At 44.7% G+C, this 26,666-nt stretch overlaps 1 protein-coding gene across 1 annotated transcript; it reads right to left on the bottom strand.

Moving 5' to 3' along the window:
- LOC124553307 (ankyrin repeat domain-containing protein 65-like) lies at nt 1-26,349 on the bottom strand. Its single transcript, XM_047127186.1, has 3 exons — nt 26,073-26,349; nt 8,959-9,514; nt 1-575 (listed from the first exon to the last, which is right to left on the bottom strand). Exons 1-3 carry the CDS (start codon nt 26,347-26,349, stop codon nt 95-97), a joined length of 1,314 nt encoding a protein of 437 aa, XP_046983142.1. The 3' UTR covers nt 1-94.
- Nucleotides 26,350-26,666: the final 317 nt, after the last annotated feature.

Genomic DNA, 26,666 nt, shown 5'->3' with positions numbered 1-26,666 from the left:
TTCACATTCGCATTCTGTATTTAGAACAATATCACAAACAGATGTAGAGAGTCATTTCAGCATCATTGCAGAGATGTTTGTTGCACTGAATCCTTCACGACAGCATCTCCACGAGCTGCTGCTTGCCGTTCTGCCTGGCGATGGCGCAGGGTTCGTGCCCGTGTGCGTCCCTGGCCTCAGTGTCAGCCCCTGCATCGAGCAGCACGGCCACCACCTTTGTGTAGCCGCATCTTGCTGCAAAGTGCAGCGGCGTCCACCCATACTTATCCCTGGCGTCGGGGTCAGCAGAGGAGTCCAGCAATCGCCGTGTCACAGCCACGTGACCCCGGTATGCAGCCCAGTGCAGCGGCGTGTTGTGCCTGCTGTCCCTCACATCCACCTCTGCTCCACCTTCCACCAGACATGTTACTGCCTCCAGGTGTCCCCTCTCAGCTGCCCAGTGCAGAGCAGTCCACATGTCCTCGTCCCTCACCCCCACTTTCGCCCCTGTCGCGAGAAGCACCCTGAGCTCCTCCACCGCCCCCTCCTTAGCTACCTGGATCAGTCCTCGGCTACTCTCCTTTCCAGGAAGGCTCCTGCACAAAACATAAAAATTCTCACACCTTCCTGAAAACACACACTTAATAAAGAAAACATACAACCAAAAATGTATACATATGTCCAACAACGACCCTACTATATTCCCCTATTAAGGTATAGCGGTTCTGTCTTCAACCATCATCCATTAAAAGTTTCTTTATGCAACCTCTCAAGATTTTCATCTGTCAAATTCCGACACGCTTATTCCTGTAACTCACTTTCTTTCAACTTGGTGTGCTGTTTCTTAGCAGTCATTATATCCGCTAAAATAGATGCTTCAGGCAGCTTATTCTAGTTCTCTGTGAAACTATCAAAGATTACACACAAAACAATTTACATTTACATGTTAAAGACTCTCCTGACATTAAAACAAAATCCTTCAAACCTCTTATTGGTAAATTTGGTGACCTTATCAGCAAATCTAACCAGCTTCTGTTTCACATAAAAGAAATTCATCGAAACATTTTACATGTAACAATGGCATGTAATCTACTACATCTCCATTGTGTGTGTGTGTGTGTGTGTGTGTGTGTGTGTGTGTGTGTGTGTGTGTGTGTGTGTGTTGAAGCCTCTAACAGTATACAGTCTTCTACATGAACATATTTGAAAAAACAGGGAAACACCGACACACACACACAAAGTCACTTGTATCTGACAAGTTCACTACAGTCATCCTAGAAAAGATTACATACTGTAAAATGCGTGTGGCATGTGCCAGTAACTAAAATGTGGCAACTTCTGGACAAACAAAGCAAATAAATGATATGTACTTTTCTTATTCTGCCAAGAGATTTATTACAACTTATCAACATAATATTCATCTTCCATATGCCCAGATCCATTCCGTTAAAATATCAGATGCGCACTAAAATGGTAATACGACTGTTCCAAATTAAAATAAATCCATGAAATGGAATGAAAAATTAATGAACTCTTACATACATCATGTACTCTCGATGAATAAGCTTTTTGAAAATTTATGTAACATTCCATAACCTGTCCTATTGAATAATGAGGTAGACAATGTGAATCATGAACAAGTCTACAATATTTAATAGCCTGCAAATCGTGTTGACCCCCATAGTGCTTTACTAGGTCCACCAATGGTTGTGCTGGTTGTAGTGGTGGTGGTGGTGGTTGTGGTGCTTGTGCTCCACTGCCTACCTCTGTTGTGTCCACTGGTTTACAGGGACCAACAGTGACATTTACTACATAGTAGCAATGTTGCTACTTCATTTTAGAACACAGAGTGCACAGAGATACCAAAATCAAGTTGAAGCATCATGGGACTGTGTATGAATCGACCCTGTTGTTTGGAATCTGAGGCTATGGTAAAGAGCAACTAAGTCAGTTCATCTGTGTCTACATGTATACCATAAAATGACATATCATGAGTAAGGGCAAAACGACTCATTTTTGCCTGATCAACTGATGTAATAAAACCATTTAAAATATTTACAAATACATTGCAATAGCATTACTAATACCATAAAAGAGTTGGATCCCAATTCCTACCAAATTTTTGCAGTTTGTTAAAATATTTGTCCGAAAGACTACATGCCCGTCATGGGATAAATAAGCCATGGAAAGGGCCATCAATATAGTAAACAAGAATGAAATTGGCTGATTGAGAGCAGCCAGACAATTTGGTGTATCACAGGTGACTTTCAGAAGGCATGCCACAAACGAAGGGTCAGAGGTTTCGTCTACATTTGATGAGGGGTTTATGCAGGATATAGTGTCCCAAAGGAACTAGCTTACTAAGCTGCAGAACAAAATAGTATCTCTCACAAATTTAATAAGGAGAAGAAAATTGCTGGCAGGACTGACTGAAAGGATTTATGACACACAATCCTGATTTATCTTTAAGGGAGCTGGAAGCTGCTACTTTGGCTCATGCAGTGGTATTAAATTGAGTTCAGGTTAACAGATTTTACATGGTATATGAATGTCCTCAATAAAGAAGGAATTTCACCAGCATGAATTTATCTGTACTTTCATGTGTGGACATGAGTCAAAAATTTTTTGCAATGACTGGAGAAACAAGTTGGGGTACTTACAATTGTTAAAAGGTGTTGCACATTACAACATTAGCGTACATGAATACTGCTGCTAACTTTATACCTCCAGCTTTACTCTACCCCAGAAAAAACCGAAAGAGAAATTAACTGATGGAGTACCTATAAGAACTCTAGAAATAGGGCCAGAAAGTGGATGAATGGCTGGAGAAATTTTTCTAGTTTCATTAAGGTAAGCAAAGAGAATAAAGTGTTTATCACTGATGACGATAGCAAGAATCTCAAACATGTTCAAGTGCTGAAATGTGCCAATGAAAATGGAGCTTCTGTATTTTGCCTACTATCCCACTGTAATTGCCAACTTCAGCCAATACACGTTTGCATTTTTGGGCCCATGAAGACCCATTATAATGAAGGTTTCAAACGACCTAGAAACACAGCAAACGTCACCCAGTGCCAAATGCGTTAGCTCTTTGCCACTGCATAAGGCATAGAAGCATGTGTGGTTAATACTAAGTGTGGATTTCCTAAGGTTGCTTGACTCACTCTAGGTCACACTGTTGCTGCCCTCTCGTTCGCCTACAGCAGTTAGCTAGCTGGAATGTCAACACGCAAAAAGGGAGGCTAAGTCAAGGGAAAGTGATAGTACCACTCAAGCAGGGCTGGGCTTCAGTTCCTAGTCAGCAGAATCCACCCTCTTTTGCACAAGGCTAACTATGCAGGGCCTGTGGGTGCCTGGGCACCATTCTACCTCGCCGCCATCACTGAGTACCTAGCAGCTGAGTGCTTGAGCTGGATGGAATTGTAGCCTCCAACAATAAGACATACGTCACCCTGCACCACTTGGACCTGCAATCTGCAACAATAAGATGCGCAACAAGCTGCCCTCTGGCATCACCACAGAGGCTTTTGTCCTGCCCAACATCCAAGCCATCCTGTTGCCAAAGGAGAGTGAGAAGAAGGCATAAACGGCGGCCGCCTCTCTGATTCATGGGACGCACAGTGCTGCTTGCTCCCTGTATGCAATGGGCTCGGCCGGCAGCTTGGACGAAAACAATCTTCGCCTGTACATGGTGACCAAAATTCACATCCACCTAGGCGCGACAACGAATATTCCAATTTTCCTGCATGTTCACATGTTTTACAGAATATTTCACCATCTGAAGAGGAATACTTCCACAAACAGCTTTCAGACTTGTAAAAGATAGCTCTAGATGTCTCAAGGCACCATTTGATGAAGTATCTACAGTTCGAGCTGCAGTACAATGCTCATTAAAGACATGTAAAATAACTCTGGTTTCTTCTGGCTTTCTGAGCAGCTGTACCAACAACAAGCTTCTAGAAGAGAAAGTGCAACAGTGAAAATTAACTGAGGATTGACATATGTCGACAACCTTGCAAAAGAATATAGTTAAGCAGGGTGGAAGCCTATAACTCAGATCTCAGTGCAGATGAAGATGACTGTGTTTGTATGTACTGCACTATCTTCTCCCATTCAAGACCAGGGGAATCGTGCATTAAATATACTAGATGTAAGGTATGGGCTCACTGTATGCTGATATCCCAGCTACAGTTATTAATTTTGTGAGAAATCTTTTAAGACCTTAAAAACATATGCATGGATATGTATTAAACCCTCAAGACGTTTTGGCTTACGGTGTTTACTATTTCTGAAAATTGTGCACTATCATTTTGTCCCTATTGTAAGTATAAAATGACACATGGGCATAGTTTCTTGTCTTAATTTTTTCTTAATATTGTAGTTTCATGTTTAATGATTTCTAATCATTTTGTGTATGTCCTGGATTTTGAAGTGTTTACATAATAAAAAATGATTAAATTTTTTCAATAAAAACAAAACATTAAAATAGTATGTCATTTCTGGAACTATTCCCTACAGCATTACAGGTCACTAAGGAACCAATGAAAAAGGAAGTTCTGGAAAGAAAGCAAAATGGTTGCTGGAAAAGCGTGAGCATTCAAGATCAAGAGTTAGAAAGGAATTCCGTTGTTAAAAGCAGAGCAGAGCAAGGATAGAAACAGTATAGTGAAGACCTCTATGAGTGAAGGGAACTATCAGATGAGATGACACAAGAAAAAATGGTCATCAAATAACAAAACATAGGGGACTCAGTATTAGAACTTAAGAAAAGCTTTGGAATACTTGCACACAAACAAGACAATCTGGTTGGATAATATTACTCTGGAATTTCTATGACATTTGGTGAAAGTGACTCCCATATGACTGTTCAAGTTGGTTGCACAACCTATGACAAGGGACATACAAGCAGACCTTCAGAAAAAAATGTCATCCAGATACTATAGAAGCAGGCAAAGGCCAATAAGTGAAGACTTCCACACAATCAGCTTGGCAACTCATGCATCCAAATTTATGACAAGAACAACATACAGTAGAATGGTAAGGAAAATTTAGGATCTATTATATAGTCTGATAAGTTTGGATTTAGGAAAGATAAAGGCCTCAGAGAGGCACTTGCACTTGGTAATGGAAGCAATATTTACCAAAAATAAAGGAATGTTCATTGGATTAGTCTATCTTTAGGAAGCTTCGGCAGTGTAAAATGGTGCAACTCGTAGAAAATCCTGAAAAATAGTTTAATAAATAGGGGAAATGCAGGTAATATATAGTTATATACAATAATCGACTGGGAAAAATAGGAATGGAAGAAAGAGGAACTAATTCAAAATATGCTAGAAATGGTTCACCCTAATCGTTTAAAACTAAAATCGAGGTATCACTGCTGCAACTTAAGAGAATCAGGAATAGAATTAAAATTCAGAATGAAAGGATTCGCTGATGGTGTTGTTATCATTAGCAAAAGTGAGAAAGAATTACCAGAGCGGTTGAATGGAATGAATACAGCATTAGGATTTACAATCAAAAGAAAGATGAATGTATTGGGTAGTAGTAGAAATAACATTGATAACAAAGTTATGAAAATTAAGGACCACACTAGCAACAAACATAGACATGAGGGACAATGAAAGTTGCTCCAGCAGGGTAATACGACATTCCTCAGAAAACAAGACTACAAATACCAAACACAGACCTTAATCTGTAGAAGAAGTATCTGAGAATGTACATCTGGAGCTGAGTAGTGAATAAAAATGAATTGTGGGCTGTGAGAAAAGCAAGAAAAGAGAATACCACATTCAGAATGGGAGGCTATAGAAAGATGTGAACTGATAAAGGAACTGTGAAAGTTCTCCACAAAACAGGTGAGGATACTCATATGTGGGAATCTGTGACAATAAGAAGGGACAGGATAATAGAATGTGAAGACATCAGTGAATAACAGCCATGGTACTACAGGGAGCCGTATTGTTACTCTCATGTGAAGAAATTCAGTTCCTCCCCCCACCCCCATATCTCCCATAAACGTAGAACTTTCTCCTCTCTCATTCTTTCCAATAATCGTATATTGTCTCTTAACTATGTCTTTTTACCTTCCCCTATTACAGCAACCCAATGATTATTAGATGTTTCTCTCTTTTTACATACAGAGATACCTATTCACTATTGTTGTATACTCTCTTCCTGTCACTTGATTTTCTGGGAGTGACAATGGCTTCCAAAACTGAATTATTGTTGCTATTGTTTTGCTAATTACGACACAAATAAATCACTGAACTCTTCAAAATTACTCATGGGTTGCTATTCAGCGTTGACCTTTTCCTCAACTTCCTCATCCTGTTGAGATCATCACATTCCTCTAACAGGCCATCCTTCTTTCCATTTCAATTCGCTGGTCACGTTAAATCTAGATTCAGGCATCATATTTTCTTTTTCATGTTTCCCAGCCCTCCTACAACTCCCCCCTTTTCCCCTCACCTCCCCAATCGAGGATCTTTGGGACTACCTCGAGTGTGCTGTTCATGCCATGGATTCTAAACTGAGAAGACTAGTGCAGCTGGCCTGTCTGTACCTTCCAGAAACTCATTGACTCTCTTCCCACATACGGTGTGCTGCCAAAGGAGCGCATTCAGGCCTTTGACAGGTTGTCACATTAATGTGATTAGATAGTATATTCATGGGTGATGTGTTTCGAAAACAGCTTCTTTAAAGAAAATGTAGAGCAATTTTAATATATTTCGTGTTTCAAACATGAATTTTCATGTCATGCTAACCAAACAAGAGAGAATTAGGCTGAATAATTAACAATAGGGGCCAGAAGATAATTATCAATGATCTAGGAAGTGCAACCAATTTAACCAAAAGAGAAATTTTCTAGTAAGTAAACATCACAAAGTATTGCATAAATATTTAAGTCTAGCCAAAAATTTTATTAGCTACCAGAAATTCAGGGGAATATATAACTAAGTGGTGTGGAACAAATGGAAGTTAAATATCAGTGACTCTTCAATGTTCTGGTTATCGGAGAAGGTACAGCAGCAGCAATGGGTAGGGTAGAGAAGGCCGTCAGCAGCATCCTAACTGAAGGACATCCTGTGGTAGTTACTGGAGAGTTTTGTGAAGATACAGAAAACTTGAAAGACAGGTAGACAAATATGACACCTTTTCATCAAGGATGCAAGCAAAGCATGTTGACCACTAAACCCCTTCTGTGGTAGTGAGTGTCACATGTGCTCTGCATGATGGCTAAACAGAGAGAAACAATATGGGGACACTCCACACTGTATGGGAGCACCCAGAGCTGCCGTTAGGCCTGGGTTCTTATCCTTTGAACTGATCACAGGTTGCATGCATAATGATCAACCTCACGTGGGTGCACAGACGCTCACTTCACCTTTTCTGCGAATCTTCTATACAAGCCATTAATGAGAAACTGTTTCATCTGCTGTGCCTTAAATGTAGTTAAAAAGTTTTCCTGTACCGTCTAAAGACAATAAAGGATTGTGCTGAGAAAATTATTTTCAGAATGTAAACACCGAGTTGGGAATAGCAATTGCTCTAACTATCTACTTTAGACGAACCGATTTCCTCAGGTCTATATTAGCTACATCATCAATCGAAAACTGTAAATATATTGTTGCTCAACATGATCTGTGCTGCAGTAGGCTACTTTGTACCAGGTGTTGGTTATGAGATACACACTTAGTCCTCATCTTTTCTTGTGTTTACGCAGCGTGACACTATTGCTAGGTATTTTACTGCAAGTAGCAGTTGCAGAAGACACACTAAACCACTTTAAACTCTACTTTATGCAAACAGGATTTTAGTGACCTGCACAGTGCACAGAACGAGTCCTGAGGCACAGCTCGTCTTGGCCCCAAACTAGACACATCACTGCTTCGGCTTATGTGCTGAGCAACACATCTTTGTGCCCACAGCAAAATGACTGATGCTGTATACAAAGGGTTTGTACCTTTGTTGAGATACCTGATGCAGAAAGCCATAGGGCAACGTTTTGTACACATGCAATTTAACAGTGACAACAAATAAGGAGGGACTGTTTAAAGGACAAAATTTTTGAAGCTATGAAAACTTGGGCTATTTCTTGACATCTGCTGTTAACACTGTTAAATTTAGAGATATGTCTGAATGTGACAAAACTGCCTATTGGCTTCTGTCCCTGGTTCTTTGGCCGACGTTCGTCTGATGATTTTACTGATGTTACGGCAGCATGAGTGGCTGGCATTGTCAAAGCTTCACCCTCCATTGCCGGTGATGAACTGGAGCCGAGCTCACAGCCACAGACCATATGTACCTGTTGCACCAATGTCTGAGGGCTTTTCCGCGGTCATTTCCGGTGCAGTTGTACTCTTGCTACCTGCGACGGTCGTTCGCTGCATTACAGGAATCCAGGATCCGTTTACCTTAAGGCTTTCCGCTTTCTTGATGAAGCCATTCACATGTGTTTATATTTCTACAGCTTCTCTGAATAAGCAGCTGATTTCTCAAGCTGGCCCAACCTGCAATGTCTCTTATGTTCTTTCATCCTGGTAATGATTGATCATCCAGTCATCCCATCTGCGGCAGCGAGGTGGGCACCACTGGCAGTGGAGGGTGAAGCTTTGACAATGTCAGCCACTCGTGCTGGCGAAACGTCAGTAAAATCATCAGACGAACATCGGCCAAAGAACCCGAGATAGAAGCCAGTAGGCAGTTTGTCAACAAGTGCCGACGAAAGCCTTGACAATTCTCTTTGAATCTGCCAGGCAACAAAAGTATTCTGAGGTAGCAGCAAATGGCTGTTGTAGGCATCAATGAAGCTGCATTTTACAGGACAGAGACATCTATACAAACTCAGTGGCAAACATTATAGCCTTCAACACACACACACACACACACACACACACACACACACACACAGATATGGGGACAGAGTTTCACACTTAAGAATGGGAAGTGCAGCTGATCATCTTGTCTCGCACTTACCTGGTTTCTGTTAGTGGCCCACCGAGCAACTGACTCACTTTGACCACCTCATCAGGGTGGTTGAGGACCGCATCGGCCCAACCCGCTGTGGCAAACACCAGCGAGTTGGCTTTTATGAAGGCGACAGCGACCTCTGCGAGGCTGGGACAGGAGTGCCTCACTGCCAGCACCGCCGTGCGCACCGCGTTCTCTGCTGACAGCTGACTGGCCAGCTGCTCCTCACACTGGACCTTCAGCCCCCACACGCCGTACCTGTCTGCAGCTGCCAGGAGTTGTGGGGCCATGCGGGACACCTCGGGAGCATGGAGGGAGTTCATGTAGGCCAGCAGCTGGTGCAGCACCGGGCCCTCCACGTCGGGGACTGTGACCACACTGCTGCTGGCCTCCGGCGTGTCCTGGCAGAGCATGGCGCCGAACACGGGGCTCCTGCCTGCCAGGACGGCCCTGTGCGCCACCAGCCGCGTGTCCCCGGCCACCAGAGTCACCGTGGCCCCTTCCCCAGCATCCGTAGCAGCAGCCTCTTGCACCTCCTTGGCGGCTGCCATTGTGAATGTTTCTGAAAAAAGGCATCACTGAACAGCCATTTGCCCTTACACAGCACCGTAAATTCATGTATTAGGCATAGGTGATCTGTGCTCAGCAGCAGCGGGTAAATATCGCCCATTACATGTCAATCACAACTGCATGACATCCTTCCATAGCCACAGGTGATAGCCACGTGTCTTCAACAATACAATATCAAACACCTGTATTTCCCACAAGAAGTCGACAGAAAGGGGTGAAGACACTATTTCTGTAATTTCTAGTCGCAGTACAGTGTTACAAAACAATGATGGTTTTAAATATGGAGATCAGGAGCAATACAAACAAGGCCTGGCGAATCTATAGCTGTTAATCACTCCCGGTATTTAGGAAACTGCTAGTAATTACCTTTCCTGTTCCACTCCCAAGTAGAGCGACAGTGAAACAAGTACTAAAATGTAGACTTTCACGGGCGGAAATATCATGTACATTATAATTATCCGGGCTGTTATGCCGTGGTCGGTTGATGAATTCTGTGTCAATTCCCAACGTTTCGTCTCCGACTGCGGGAGACATCTTCAAGGGGGTCAGTAGCTTGATGGAAGGTCCAACACACCCACTGGATCGCTACTGACTGTACTGGGTGTGTTGGACCTTCCATCAAGCTACTGACCCCCTTGAAGATGTCTCCCGCAGTCGGAGACGAAACGTTGGGAATTGACACAGAATTCATCAATCGACCACGGCATAACAGCTCGGATAATTATAATGGACAGTGAAACAAGTGTCTATATGCCTCCTTATGAGTCCTAATTCCTAGCATCTTATCTTTGGGTCCTTACGCGAAATGTACGCTGGTAGCAGCAGAATCGTTCTGCTGTCAGCTGCCAAAGCCAATTCTCTACGTATTCTCAATGGTGTTCCTTGAAAGAACATCAGCTTCCCCCCAGGGATTGACATTTGAGTTTCCACAGCAGCTCTGTAACATTTTCTTAAAACCTATTGCTACCAAATGTTAGAAGCCTGCCTCAATTTCTTTGATGCCCTTCCTTCAATCCGACCCGGTGACGATCAACACTCACGCAGTACCCAAGAATGAGTCGCATTACTGTTCCATAGACATCTACTTTACAGGTTATTTACACATTCCTAAAATGTACTGAGTACACGCCTTCCCTTCTACCCTACCTACGTGCTCGTTTTATTTCATATCGCTTTGCAGCGTTACTCCAGGGTATTTAATCGACGTGACTGTCAAGCAGCACACTTCTAATGCTGTAGTGGAGCACTACTGGATAGTTTTTCCTACTCATCTGCCATAGCTTAGATATTTCTACGTTTAAAGGTAGCTTTCATTCATTATACAAACAAGAAATTTCGTCTAAGTCACCTTGTACATTGCTAAGTCACTGAAAAACACCACCTTTCTGTACCTCAGCATCATCAGCAAATAGCTGCAGATTGCTGCCCACCCTGTCTGCCAGCTCATTTATGTATATGGAGGATCACAGGGGTCCTCTCACACCACCCTGCCGATACCCTTGTCACTGATGAACGCTCTTCATCAAGGACAGCATATTAGATTATATTATTGAAGAAGTCTTTCAGCCACTCACATATCTGGGAACCTTTTCTGTTGCTATCTCCATTAACAGGCTGCAGTGCGACAGTTGCAGATACTTTCCGGAAATCTAGGAGTATGGACTACCTTTTGCCCTTCAACCAGAGTTCGCAGTATAATCATGTCAAATGACAAGGCGAGATTCACACATGCAATTATTTCTGAATTTGCGCTGATTTGCACACAGAGGCTCTTAAATAAAGGAAATTTATTTTCTTTCAACTGATAACATGTTCAAGGATTCTACAGCAGACGAATGTTGAGAACATTGATCTGTAATTTTGCAGATTCGTATTTTTATTCTGGTTATATGGATGCACTTTTTTCCAGTCGCTTGGAATTTTGTGCTGGACAAGAGATTCTCGACAAATGAAAGCTAAATTAGGGGCCTATGCCGTATATCGGGTGTCTCCAAACATTTTAGCCTAACGGCCACACTGGCTGTTCTGCTAAATCCCAAGGGCAAGACCTGGCTACAGCCTCTAAGTTTTCCTGAGGCCTGATACATGTTTTGCTCTGCTCACCTCGGTACAATTCAGTTTTTGTGACGCTTATCACTGTCGTCATTCTCTACGAGCTGACAGTGGCACTGCAGTTGCCATTACGCAATGAACAGCTATTATTGCATGAAATCTGGGAGGGAAGAAAATGTGTAAGACTCTGTGAGTAATCACACTGAAGTCGGAAACGAAATATCAAGCAAAAATAGGAAACATTAACGGAAAGGAAGAAAAGCTGTTAAAAGTGTTAAAAACAATATAGCAGGTTGCCTTGGCTGGCTGACTGCAGTAATAAAAATGGATGAGCCAGCCACTGCCACACACTAAAATACCCAGCCTAAGAGCAAAAGGCAAGAGAAACACAAATGCTGAAAAGATGAATACCAAGTCGAATAGACAGCACCAGACGGGGCGGGGATGAGTTAAAATGCAGGTAGGGTGAAGGGATGGAAGACAAGGCCACATGCCAACCCTTAGACTGAATGTTAAAATCCTCCTCTCGAATAAAACTTGAAGCTAGATCGGCTGTTCAGGCACTGCCACCTAACACTGCAGGCAGTGCGCCAGGATGGTTAAAGGTCCGTCTCAGGGCGGCTAAATCTGGACAGTCCAAAAAGATTTCAGACACTCAAGTGTGAACCACAGCGACACTTAAGTGGGTCCTCGCAACGTAGGTGAGCGTGAGCCAGCGAAGTATGTCCGATGAGGAGCCAGCAAAGGACGATGTAGTCCTTGTGAAAAGCTCGCATGGAGGAGTACCACACATTCGTCGCCTCCTTTACCATTCGTAGCTTATTCAGCAAAGTCAGGGAGCAGCATTCTGTATACCAGAGCTCGAAAACTTTGCGGCATAATACTGAACCAAACAACAGATTCCGGTAGGCCGATCTCCAGACTTTACAAGTAGTCTATCTGGCTAGACTTTCAGCAAATTCATTTCCCAGGATTCCGACGTTACCTGGGGTCCATAGATAGATAGACTGATTGTCTACGTTGTTTGAGGATGTAAACAGACTCTTGGATGACCGTTAGCAAAGGATGGCGATGATAGCACTAGTGGAGAGCTTGTGAGGTGCTCAAGGTGCTCAAGGGGTCGCTACAAATGAAGAAGGATTTCTGATGCAGGGACAGATATGCTCAAGGGCGCCAGACAAGGCTACCAGCACTGCATTGGAAACACTGTGGCCATCTTGCAAGGAGCGCTGTTCAGTATGTCGTGCATAAGCGGAAACGAACTCAACATGACCATCAACCTTCGAGCCATCCGTGTATACTACCACTGAAATGGGTACACTTCAAGAGAAACAGGCGACAGAGAGCCGCGGGGTGAACCGAGACTTTTGGGACTAGTGAGAGGTCTAGAGGAAGCTGCAGCCGAGGTACAGACCTTGGAGGTGTACGTGAGTGGGCCTGGAACGGAGGTGGTAGAGGAGAAGACGAGTTCAGAGAGAAGGCACCGGACACCCAATTTCTGTTCACCTATGGGAACCATCCAGGTCATTTCATTGCCATGTTGATAGCCGATGCACGTGCTGTGCTTCATACATTGTTACAACTACTTCTGACAGTGTTAAATGTATGGCGGTGACGTCTTCCGAGGAGTACAAAGGTGCAGTAGTATAGTACCATGGTGTATTCAACATGTGCCACCCGAAAAGCAAAATGTAATGGACTATTGTGTTTTGTGACTGCTGTTTCTTAGTGAAGATACAGTCAGTTTAGCACTGAGTAATTTAATTTAAATTGCCTTAACGCTAAATTCAATGCAATTGCTTACTCAGAACCCAATTTTTGCATCAGCTCCGCAAACGGTTGATTCGCAATGTAGCGATTTTTATGAAGATGGTTGCTGGAATTTAATTCTTCCACTCACACAGTTTGACCAGCTGCAGAAGTTTGCTCATGTCGTTCCCTTCCGCTTTGTTGACCTGTGAAGAAAAATGCTGCTAAGTGAAACAGACAAAAATATTTACAGATGTAAATTAAGGGATGAGCAGCATTTGAAGTCCTGCTCATCATTTCCACTAGTAAACTTGATTCACAACCATAGACAATTGTGAGTGGTGGTGGTGGTGGTGGTGGTGGTTTGGTTTGTAGGGCGCTCAACATCCATCTTTTTCACATTCCAGTCTCCCCATTTTTCTGAATGATGAGGAAATGGTGAGGAGAACACGAACACCCAGTCTCTGGGCAGAAAAAAATCCGCCGATCTAGCCGGTAATCGAACGTGAGACCCTGTGATAGACAGGTTCCAACACTAACCACTAGACCACGAGCTGTGGACAATTGTAAGTGGGATGTTACAATTACATAAATTTTATTAATCATAATTACAATGCTTAATTTCATTATGTTTATTGAATTACGTTACTTAGGCACAGTAAAGTTTCAGGAAGTGTCATAATTAATTACAATTAAAGTGTTCATTTACACGATATATATGTCAGTAGTTAATTTGTAGTTTAATTGGTGGTAGAATAAAAGTAAATGATTATTGCACGATTAAGTTTCATCGTAACTTCGCTTAATGAGCATGATGCATTTCTAAATCTCACTCAATTAACCCTCTTTAAGTGCAACAGTTTTTCGTAGGAATCCATGCAGAATAGGTCAATACGTTCCATTCCGATAATATAGGTACCCAAAAAGACATAATACAGTAATATAATTTATTAGTAGTACAGTATATCGTTTCAGAAGAATGATGTCTCAATATATTTGTTAATGACTGTGGCTGAAAACTTGTCGACAAAGGGAAATAGCATGTTCATACTTCGCATAGCTACTATCTTATGGTTATCTTAAATTAATTCGTGTCAGTTAACGATCAAAAATCCTTGCCATTGCATCGTAGCAGAAGCAGTCCCAATCTTTGGCGCGAGGCGAATCGCGACCGGTACTTCTGGCTGAACGAAAACAGGCGGCACCGTCGGAGCTTCCATCCACTTCACAGAGCGCGGTGGTCTGCAGGTACGGCTGCAATCCGCCCCGATACGTCAGGACCGTCACTGGTACGGACCTCCCCCGACAAGAGGAAATTATGTCCCCATTTTGCAAAATACTCTTAACGAGCTTGGCTGACGTACTGACGCAGCACCATCTCTTAGCGCAACACATAAATGCAGCCTCAATTCCTCTCTATGTCAACAAGTTTATGTTGATAAGATCATCTTACAGATGGCGTTGCATGTTCTGTATCCTGGATTGCCGATGCAAGCACCTTCTAGCTGCAGCACTGTCATTCGAAGTAATACCAGAAATCTCCAGTAGTACGGGGCTGCAACTATACAAGCAGCGCCACACGGAAAAATCGGCCAGTTCCCATTTGCAATCTGATAAGACGGTTCTTCCTAAACGTAATACGAACAACGTGTGCGAGTTGGTAATGTATAGTCACGTGTACGGTGACGAAAGTGTTGTCGACTTTTTACCGCCTAGTTACCTTATCACAGCTAAAAAATGTCTGGAAAAAGTGTGTCACTTTTCGAATGACTACACAAAAAAGCGGTCTTTTGTCAAGAAAGGACGTGCAGATCAGGCAGAGCTGAGAGCTTCGTTGCTGTTTCATCTCAGTAACTCACGGAGGTAAGCCAGACGTGAGGCATCCACCTTTCTACGAAGAATCTTACCAATAGATTCGCGGTAGCATCGACATCAAAGCACGTGGCTACATTTATGATGTAAGATGACACTGAGGAAGAATTACTCGTTGCTGCTGCGGCACTAACAGCAGCTTACGAAGTTGTCACGCATCGTCAGCCCTTCAGTTCTCTTGACTGTGACGTAAAAGTGAATGCCTCAATGTATCCCGACTACAAAGTCGCAGCAAAGCAGTCTACTGCCACAACCAAAGCTATAGCGATTGTTAAAAATATTATCGCACCACACTCCGTGTATGAACGCACAAAACATTCGCAGACAGTTTAATCTTAGAACACTGGCACCGACGCATCGAACCAGGAGGCCGAAAAGGTGTTTCCTTTAGTTGACCACTACTTAGCTGAAACTGACGGAATCCAAAAGAAGCTGTTCAAGTTTGAGTCACGTAATAACGAACATCGGAGACAATTGCAAAGTTTTCTTTAGACCCTTTAAGACAACTGCAAATTCCATCGGATAAATTAATCGCTTTAGTGGAGGCAATACCAATAACTTCGGAAACCTTCATCGACGCGCTCAGCGGAATGTGTTTCACCAAATTAAGGAGCGACTAGGAGACAATGTAGAGGGAACTGGATGGCCTGCCCGTTTCTCCACAGTACTAGTATCAAGCGCTGCTGCAATCTTATCTCTAGACATTGAAACAACCGTCGTGAAAATACGTAATTGTGTTTCAATACACTCTGGGAGGACAAGTTGAGAAAGTTCTGCTTATACGTTGATGTAAATCATGAAACTCTTCTATCTCATTGAAAAGCAAGATGGCTCTTGTTAATGCCCGCAGTTGAGAGAATTCTTAACTTTTGGACAATTTTTTGAAGCCAAAGAGGCCACTTGAAGTAATTTGATTTTTTCAGTAATCCCATGCGCGAAATTTATTTCACGTTACTACAGTCAAACTTGGCTCATCATCATCATTTAAGACTGATTATGCCTTTCAGCGTTCAGTCTGGAGCATAGCCTCCCTTATACATTTCCTCCATGATCCCCTATTCAGTGCTAACATTGGTGCCTCTTCTGATGTTAAACCTATTACTTCAAAATCATTCTTAACCAAATCCAGGTACCTTCTACTCGGTCTGCCCCGACTCCTCCTACCCTCTTCTGCTGAATCCATGAGTCTCTTGGGTAACCTTGCTTCTCCCATGCGTGTAACATGACCCCACCATCTAAGCCTGTTCGCCCTGACTGCTACATCTATAGAGTTCATTCCCAGTTTTTCTTTGATTTCCTCATTGTGGACACCCTCCTGCCATTGTTCCCATCTACTAGTACCTGCAATCATCCTAGCTACTTTCATATCCGTAACCTCAACCTTGTTGATAAGGTAACCTGAATCCACCCAGCTTTCGCTCCCATACAACAAAGTTGGTCGAAAGATTGAACGGTGCACAGATAACTTAGTCTTGGTACTGACTTCCTTCTTGCAGAAGAGAGTAGATCGCAGCTGAGCGCTCACTGCATTAGCTTTGCTACACCTCGCTTCCAGTTCTTTCACTATGTTGCCATCCTGTGAGAATATGCATCTTAAGTACTTGAAACCATCCACCTGTTCTAACTTTGTTCCTCCTATTTGGTACTCAATCCGTTTATATTTCTTCCCCATTGACATTACTTTCGTTTTGGAGATGCTAATCTTCATACCATAGTCCTTACATTTCTGATCTAGCTCTGAAATATTACTTTGCAAACTTTCAATCGAATCTGCCATCACAACTAAGTCATCCGCATATACAAGACTGCTTATTTTGTGTTCACATATCTTAATCTCACCCAGCCAGTCTATTGTTTTCAACACATGATCCATAAATAATATGAACAACAGTGGAGACAGGTTGCATCCTCGTCTTACCCCTGAAACTACTCTGAACCATGAACTCAATTTACCGTCAACTCTAACTGCTGCCTGACTATCCATGTAAAGACCTTTAATTGCTTGCAAAAGTTTGCCTCCTATTCCATAATCTTGTAGAACAGACAATAACTTCCTCCTAGGAACCCGGTCATATGCCTTTTCTAGATCTGTAAAGCATAGATACAATTCCCTGTTCCACTCATAACACTTCTCCATTATTTGCCGTAAGCTAAAGATCTGGTCCTGACAACCTCTAAGAGGCCTAAACCCACACTGATTTTCATCCAATTGGTCGTCAACTAATACTCGCACTTTCCTTTCAACAATACCTGCGAAGATTTTACCCACAACGCTGATTAAAGAGATACCTCTGTAGTTGTTACAATCTTTTCTGTTTCCATGTTTAAAGATTGGTGTGATTACTGCTTTTGTCCAGTCTGATGGAACCTGTCCCGACTCCCAGGCCATTTCAATTATCCTGTGTAGCCATTTAAGACCTGACATTCCACTGTATTTGATGAGTTCCGACTTAATTTCATCCACCCCAGCCGCTTTATTGCACTGCAATCTATTGACCGTTTTTTCCACTTCCTCAAATGTGATCCTATTTCCATCATCATTCCTATCCCATTTTACCTCGAAATCTGAAACATTACTGATCGCATTTTCACCTACACTGAGCAACTCTTCAAAATATTCCCTCCATCTGCCCAAGGCATCCACAGGATTCACCAGCAGTTTTCCTGACCTGTCCAAAATACTTGTCATTTCCTGCTTACCTCCCTTTCGAAGACTGCTAATTACACTCCAGAATGGTTTTCCAGCAGCTTGACCCATAGTCTCCAACCTGTTTCCAAAGTCTTCCCACGATTTCTTCTTCGATGCTGCAATTATCTGTTTGGCTTTGTTTCTTTCTTCAACATAACTTTCTCTATCTACCTGGGTTCTGGTATGTAGCCATTTTTGATACGCCTTCTTTTTCCTTTTACAGGCTGCCTTGACTGTATCATTCCACCAAGCTGTTTGCTTCATCCTACTTTTACACACTACTGTTCCAAGACATTCTTTAGCCACTTCTAGTACTGTGTCCCTGTACCTTGTCCATTCCTTTTCCAATGACTGTAATTGACTACATTCAACTAACTGGTACCTTTCTGAGATCGCTGTTATGTACTTGTGCCTGATTTCCTTATCCTGAAGTTTCTCCACTCTTATCCTCCTACATATGGACCTGACCTCCTGCACTTTCGGCCTCACAATCCCAATTTCACTGCAGATTAAATAATGATCAGAGTCATAAAAGAATCCCCTGAATACACGTGTGTCCCTCACAGCCTTCCGGAATTCCTGATCTGTTATTATATAGTCAATGACAGATCTGGTTCCCCTGCCTTCCCAAGTATACCGGTGAATGTTCTTATGTTTAAAAAAGGAGTTTGTGATTACTAAGCCCATGCTGGCACAGAAATCCAAGAGTTGTTTCCCACTCCTGTTGGCCTCCATATCCTCTCCAAATTTACCCATAACCTTTTCATACCCTTCTGTTCGATTTCCAATCCTGGCATTAAAATTACCCATGAGCAGAACACTGTCCTTGTCCTTTACTCTAACAACTACATCACTGAGTGCCTCATAAAAACTATCCATCTTATCTTGATCTGCCCCTTCACAATGCGAATATACTGACACAATCCTAATTTTCTTGCTAGACACTGTCAAATCTATCCACATCAGTCGTTCGTTTACATACCTTATTGCAACTACACTGGGTTCAATTTCTTTCCTGATGTAAAGCCCTACACCCCATTGTGCTATTCCTGCTTTGACTCCTGACAGGTAGACCTTGTATTCTCCCACTTCCTCTTCTTTCTCACCCCTTACCCGAATGTCACTAACAGCTAAAACGTCCAGCCCCCTCTTACTTGCAGCCTCTGCCAGCTCTACCTTCTTCCCAGAGTAGCCCCCATTGATATTAATAGCTCCCCATCTCATTACCATTTGTTTGCCAAGTCGTATCTTAGGAGTCCCTGGTTTGTCAGTTAGAGGTGGGACTCCGTCACCTCCAAAGGTCCGAGGCATTTTGCTCTGATTATTGCCAGCATCATATTTTAAAGTACCAGGGAAGCAGGTTGCTAGCTTTACTTGCCCTGAGTCCCATTGGGTTTTACCCCTAACGGCTGAGGGACTAACCGGTGGATTTGATAGTCTTTGCCGTATGAGCACAAAGGTGACCACGACTCAGAATATGTCCGAGATGCCCAGCCTTATTCCAAAGTAACTGGTATCCCGACTGTTGGGACCACTTACTTGGCCACTCGTACGTTGCCCGTGGTTCATGAACTAGGACATGACTACAGGAACCCACACCATGAACCACTCAAACTTGGCTCTGTTTGAAAAATATATTTGAAAACGAGAAGAGTAAAGTCTCGATAATTGAAGTAAGAAATATATTAATTTACACTTAAAGGTGTCTAAATGGTATACGTCGGACACGCGTGTGGCCACTATTAGTGATTGCAGACCGAGCGCCCCCACACGGCAGGTCTAGAGAGACTTACTAGCACTCGCCCCAGTGGTACAACCGACTTCGCTAGCGATGGTTCACTGTCAAATTACGCTCTCATTTGCCGAGACGATAGTTAGCCTAGCCTTCAGCTACGTCATTTGCTACGACCTAGCAAGGCACCATTATCATTTGCCATTTATCTTGTGATGCATGTACCGTCAAGACCGATGTTCACCAATTATGGATTAAAGTTAAGTATTCCAGCAGCAACGTACATTATTGGCTATATTAATTACCTTGTCCTGTTCCAGACCTCACGCCAGCCTGCGTGAGTGTAACGCGTGCTTTTCGGCTACCAATCATAGTGGCTTCGCTGTCTTGCCAAGTCACAACAGTTTGGCGCCGAGGATTGGCGTCGAGCCAATTCGCGTTTGTACTAATACTACCGCTCCTGCCCTGATTTACTTGTGTCATGGCTTCGCCACAATCTCCAGATGTACTGTCCGAATTTTATCGCTTACAGAACCAGCAGACGCAGGCCTTATTGGATGCCCTTGGACAGCTCGTCCAGTGTCAACGTGCAATGCAAAACGATGCGGCAGCCGCCGCTCCACCGCTCACGCAGCCACAACACGCCGTTTCACCACCTTTTCGTCCTTTTGATGCGGAACTGGAAAGCTGGACAGAGTGGTCACGCCAATTTGGATTCCATCTCGCCGCCTACAAAATTCAAGGTAACGAGCGGCAGGCTTTCTTATTATCGTGTGTAGGGGTGCAAACGTACCGTGTGATAGTGTAATTATTTCCCCGACGCGACGTAGCAACTCTGTCCTACGACGAAATTTTATCTGCATTAGATGCATGTTTCAAAGGATCAGTCAATGTAGTTGCGAAAAGGTATGCCTTCTTTCGTACAAAACGTACGGCCGGTCAGACTAATCGGGAGTGGGTTGCAACCTTGCAAGGCCTTACTAGGGATTGTGATTTTGTGTGTGAATGTGGACTCCCTTATTCAGATACTATGGTGCGTGATGCAATTGCACAGAATGTTTCTGATGTTCGTATAAGGGAACAGATTTTGAAACTAGTCAATCCCTCCCTTCAACAAGTGATGGACATATTGGATCGGCAGGACACACTTGACTTTGCTCAGGAATCATTTGCAACTTCGCCACCCATGTGTCAGGTTAACCGGCCCGCTGGGCGAGCTGCACGGAACAGTAAACAGTCCTCGCGCCCGGCCGCGCCAATGCCACCTGGCTCTCAGCCACGTGTCCCACGCCAGCATGCAAATGCAGTGAAATCATGCCTGCGGTGTGCTACTAGACATTCGTGTGAGAATTGCCCATCACGCCAGGCCATTTGCTTTTTCTGTAATACAAAAGGACATGTCAAAGTGTTTGCCAGAAAAAGCTCAGAACGGACACTCACAACCATTCCAGGCCCTTTGCTTCACGCTGGAATTGGAATCAAACAAAGGATACTCATGCTCGCAACTCTTCGCCTATGGAAATTCATGTAGTTCACTCCACTCCGCGCAGTGCCACTCTCTCTAACAGTGACTGTGTTCGTCCCACAAATAGTGTGCGTCGACGTCGCTGGAAATCCCGTCATGTCGCAAGTGATTCTGTACCAGTGTCAGTTCACATTGCACGAGATAGTCGCTCTTGTCGTCAGCAGGACAATAAACTTTTTGTTGTTTTGGACATCGACGGCAATGTGATACCATTCCAGCTCGATACCGGAACTGCAGTTACACTACTCAATCACGACATGTACAAACAGCTGGGCACACCTCTATTGCGTGCCGCAAATGTTAAGCTAACTAGTTATTCTGGACAGGCTATCCCTGTGTTAGGACAGTGCAGCCTTCTTGCAACATACAAGGGACATTTTATGTCCTTTGTTCTTCTTCTGCAGTGAACTTCTTTGTTTTCGATTTATTTCAGTTGTTTAACTTGTCTATAGTCAATCAGGTCCTATCAGTGAACCAGACTGTGCCTTCAGCCAGTGTTTCTCGTCTATGTGAAGAATTTGCAGACATTTTTGCACCGGGCCTCGGTTGCACTACGAACTATAAAGCACATTTGGAACTGAAAGTCAATGCGCAACCGAAAATTTTCAGAGCGCACAATGTTCCCCACGCATTGCGTGATGAGATCGCAAGAACATTACACGATTTGGAATCTCAAGGTGTAATTGGACGTGTGCTGGCTTCTCTCTGGGCTTCACCCTTAGTAATTTTGCAAAAACCTTCCGGAAAATTGAGACTTTGCGTGGACTTCAAGACAACAGTGAATCCACAACTAGTGATTGCAACTTTTCCTTTACCCCGCCCAGAAGATCTTTTTGACAAACTGTGCCCAGGTAAATATTTTTCGAAGTTGGACCTAGCAGATGCGTACTTGCAAATACCGGTGGACAAAGAATCCCAGCGCGTTTTGGTGGTTAACAAGCATCTTGGTTTGTACCGATTCAAACGACTGCCATTGGGGTGTGCATCTGCCCCTGCATTGTTTCAGCAATATCTACAAACTGTTTGTGTGTCGGTCCCTGCGGCAGCAAACTATCTGGACGATACTGTGATCTCCAGAAAGACGGAAGAAGAACATTTAGCCAATCTCAGAACATTATTTCAGGTCTTGCGACAAAATGGTCTTCGCTTGCGGAAGGACAAATGTGTGTTTTTTGCTCGTGATTTGCCATATCTGGGACATGTACTCAACGCCCAAGGCATCCATCCCAGTCCAGAGCACCTCTGTGCCATACAAGACTAGCCTTCGCCGCAGAATTTGAAGCAGATACAGAGCGTGCCGGGAAAAATAAATTACTACCATAAATATGTGCGCCACGCCTCTTCCATTTCAGGTCTGCTTCATCGCTTACGCCGTAAAGGTGTTCCGTTCGTCTGGACGACGGAATGCGAACGCGCCTTTCGCCAGTTGAAATCGGCGTCGCTTTCCAATACTTGCCTTACGCCATTCGATCCCCAGAAACCCCTTTTGTTGATGGTGGAGGCATCGGATTTCGGAATCGGTGCTGTGTTTGCGCACAAAGATGGTTCGCACGATCGCCCTATTGTCTTTGCGTCCTAATTGCTCTCGTCTGCACAAAGAAATTATTCACACATCGAGAAAGAAGCATTGGCTATAGTATTTGGTGTTACAAAGTTTCATTTCTTGTATGGTCGTCACTTTACCATCATCACAGACCACAAACTTTTGACATCCCTTTTTCATCCGAATAAGCCTGTACCTCCACGTACAGCACAGAAATTCATTCGCTGGTCTATTTTCCTCTCGCAGTACCGCTACGATATCTTGTATCTGTCCACTGCTAAGCATGGCAACGCCGATGCGTTGTCCCGTTTGCCTGTTGCTGAGGATAGAGCATTTGATTCCTCCGAATTTGCTTGCTTGTTCATTGATTCGGAAACCGATGATGTGGTCGAATCGTTTCCGATTGATTTTCGTCGTGTAGCTACAGCCACAGCTGCCGACCCTGTCCTGCGTTTTGTTGCTACGCAGTGGCCCTTGTCAAAGTCACGGATCGAGGATCTGTTGGTTCGCCGATTTTTTGCTCACAAGGAGAGACTTCTTGTACAACGTGGTGTTTTGCTGTTGCGTTCTGATAATGATCAGTCCAAGGTCGTGGTCCCACGTTCGTTACAGTCCTCTGTCTTAAACCTTCTAAACCAAGGACATTGGGGTATAGGGAGAACGAAACAACTTGCTCATCGGCACTGTACTTGGTTCGGAATCGATGCTGCGATTACACAAATGTGCTCTTCTTGCATGGCGTGTGCTGAACAACAATCAGCACCATCGCGGAAATTCTTTGCATGGCCAAAAGCCACTTCCCCTTGGCAACGCTTACACATCGATTTTGCTGGTCCATTCTGGAATGCTCGGTGGTTGGTTGTGGTCGATTCATTCAGTAATTTTCCTTTTGTTGTCCGGATGTCTTCCACAACGTCTTCTGTCACCATCCAAGCGTTGTCCGCTATCTTTTGCGTTGAAGGTCTACCACAGACTATTGTTTCCGACAATGGCCCCCAATTCATGTCCGCAGAATTTCAGTCATTGTGCAAGGCCAATGGTATTCAACATCTGACGTCCGCGCCGTTTTCGCCACAGTCAAACGGTGCCGCTGAACGATTGGTCAGGACTTTCAAGTCCCAGATGTAGAAGTTGAAAAAGTAGCATGCTCGGGAGGACGCGTTATTACTCTTTTTGTCCTCATATCGCTCTCAGCCCCGAGATGGTCTCTCGCCAGCTGAGCTGCTTCACGGCCGCCCTCATGGAACCTTGATGTCTTTGCTACATCCGCCACATCAGGTTCCTGTGCAGCGGCAACCACCTGGTTTGCTCCAGGTGACGTATACTATCGCAACTATCGCGGTTCACAGTGTTGGTTCGCAGGGCGCATTCTTCGCTGCCTCGTCCGCGCAATGTATCTGGTTTTGGGGGCCTCTGGTGAGGTGTGTCAGCATCTCAATCAGCTGCGCCTCTGTCGTCGCACGGGATCTGCCGCTCCCCGTCTGCTTTCAGCGACGGTGCCGTCCGGTCAGCGCCCTGGGGACCCATCTACTGGCTCGCCTCAGCCCCAGGTGTTACCGACGCTGCCTTCCATTTTGCCCCATGGCGACACGCCGCCGCCGCAGCCTGTTCTCCCGCCGGCGACGCCTGCAGTGGACGCGTCGCTGCAACCGCCGGGCGCCTCCCTGGGTACGCGTCGCCGATCGCTTCCTGTGACCAGTTGTCCTCCGCCATGGAACTCTTGCCCGCTCCGGACCATATGTCGTCTTCGCCCGTCGGGTGCTCCGGTCCGATGGAGGTCGACCCTTCGGCCCCTCCTGATTATCTACGGGCACATACACCGCAAGTTGGCGTGCACCCTGGACTAGGTTTTCAGGCGTTTCCTAGCTCCCTCGGACCGAATGGCCGGGTGCGGGTGGCACAGCCTCGCCTGTTGTTAGGCTCCCCACCTCATCACATACGTCAACATGGGGTCCTCCCAACGGCGGGCAGAAGCCTTATAACACACCGTACGCCGATTTCCGGGAAGGAATGTGGTGTCACCGCCAGACACCACACTTGCTAGGTGGTAGCCTTTAAATCGGCCGCGGTCCGCTAGTATACATCGGACCCGCGTGTCGCCACTGTCAGTGATTGCAGACCAAGCACCGCCACACTGCAGGTTTAGAGAGATTTCCTAGCACTCACCCCAGTTGTACAGCCGACTTTGCTATAAATGGTTCACTGTTAAATTACGCTCTCATTTGCTGAGACAATAGTTAGCCAAGCCTTCAGCTACGTCATTTGCTACGACCTAGCAAGACGCCATTATCATTTGCTATTTATCTTGTGATGCATGTGCTGTCAGACCGATGTTCACGAATTATGGATTAAAGTTAAGTATTCCAGCAGCAACGTACATTATTGGCTACATTAATTACCTTATCCTGTTCCAGACCTCACGCCAGCCTGCGTGAGCTTAATGCGTGCTTTTCGGCTACCAATCATAGTGGCTTGACTGTCTTGCCAAGTCACTACACATGCTTTCTTCGAATCTCAGAGTAGCATGTGCCGAGAAAGGCTAAGTTAAATATTGTGTTAATGCAAACACGTCACCACCTATTACATCTGAACCTTCTAGCAGGACGAGAGTTCTGGACCCTACACAATTTGATTTCTCATTTCAGTTCTGGCGACATTGCTTCACTCACTACCATATTTTTCCTTCGTCACTGCAGCACTGACTATTTAGGGGAAACATAACCTTTTCTGGTAGCATTCTGTGATAAGATTAAGGGTTTTCCTCCTGCAAGATCAGTGAGCAACTGAGCTGACATCTTTTCTTTATTCACTCACGGACCCAAACACCTTTCTTATTTATTTCCTTATGCAGTGATTTCATCCAAAGAGGCATTAATTAACAACGCCACCGCTGGTGCAGTTGTCAAAACTTTCAGTTTAGACACGACTATGGCACTCACAAAACTATGAAACTTATGTGAACACAGGTTGCTGATCATGTTTGGTTTGTGGGTCGCTCAATTGCGCGGTTATCGGCGCCCATACAAATTGCCAATCTTTACTCAGTCCGATCTCGCCATTTTCATAAATGATCATGAAATGATGAGGACGATAGAAACACCCGGCCCCGAGCGGAGAAAATTCCCAACCCGGCCGATAATAGAGCCTAGGACCCCGCAATGCAGAGGTAGCAATGCTAGCCACTAGAACACGAGCTGCAGATGTGAACACCGGTGTCGCCGTGTGTTCTGTCATGTATTATGAAATCGCAGTGCAATGCCATAGTGTAAACTAGCCTTAATGGAACAACAGCCACACAGACACTAGTAGCGAATCACAAAACCAGATAAACACACTCCGAACAGCGGGCCTCTTGGACATTGCAGCAGAGTCCAGCTGGCCACCTTACCTCTCTCTCGTGTGTTCCAGCAGACGTCACTGCGCTCCTGGCTGCCTTCTGAGCCGGGCGAGCGGCGCACACAGCTGAGAGCCGCAGCGGCAGCCTGCGCTGACGTCACGGGGCGGCGTTGCCAGCTCGCCCCCCAGCAGCAGGCCAACGGTCGGGACCGCACTGCGCGGCAGAGAGGCGGGGGGCGGCGCGGCGCGGCGCGGCTGCACTTCGGCCGGACTGTGTGGGCGTCGCCAGCTGGGGATCGTGTCTGACGACAGATGAGAATCTGTTCCATCTTCTGGACTCAGCTGTACTGTGTAAACGCTATACCTGGATCCACCAGAGCAGATTCATGTGTCATCTAAGCTAGCACGTAACACACTTTGCAACACAGCTCAAGTCGCCTATCGAGACGATTATTGCGCTGCCATGCTGGATTAGCCAAGCGGTCTGATGCGCTACAGCTATGGATTGTGCGGCTGGTCCCGGCGGAGTTTCGAGTCCTCCCTCGGACATGGGTGTGTGTGTTTGTCCTTAGGATAATTTGGGTTAAGTAGTGTGTAAGCTTAGGGACCTATGACCTTAGCAGTTAAGTCCCATAAGATTTCACAC

Source organism: Schistocerca americana, chromosome 11, assembly GCF_021461395.2.
Source record: "Schistocerca americana isolate TAMUIC-IGC-003095 chromosome 11, iqSchAmer2.1, whole genome shotgun sequence".
NCBI lineage: Eukaryota > Metazoa > Arthropoda > Insecta > Orthoptera > Acrididae > Schistocerca > Schistocerca americana.
Note: the sequence above shows the minus strand (reverse complement) of the source record. Positions and strands in the feature narration are given on the sequence as shown.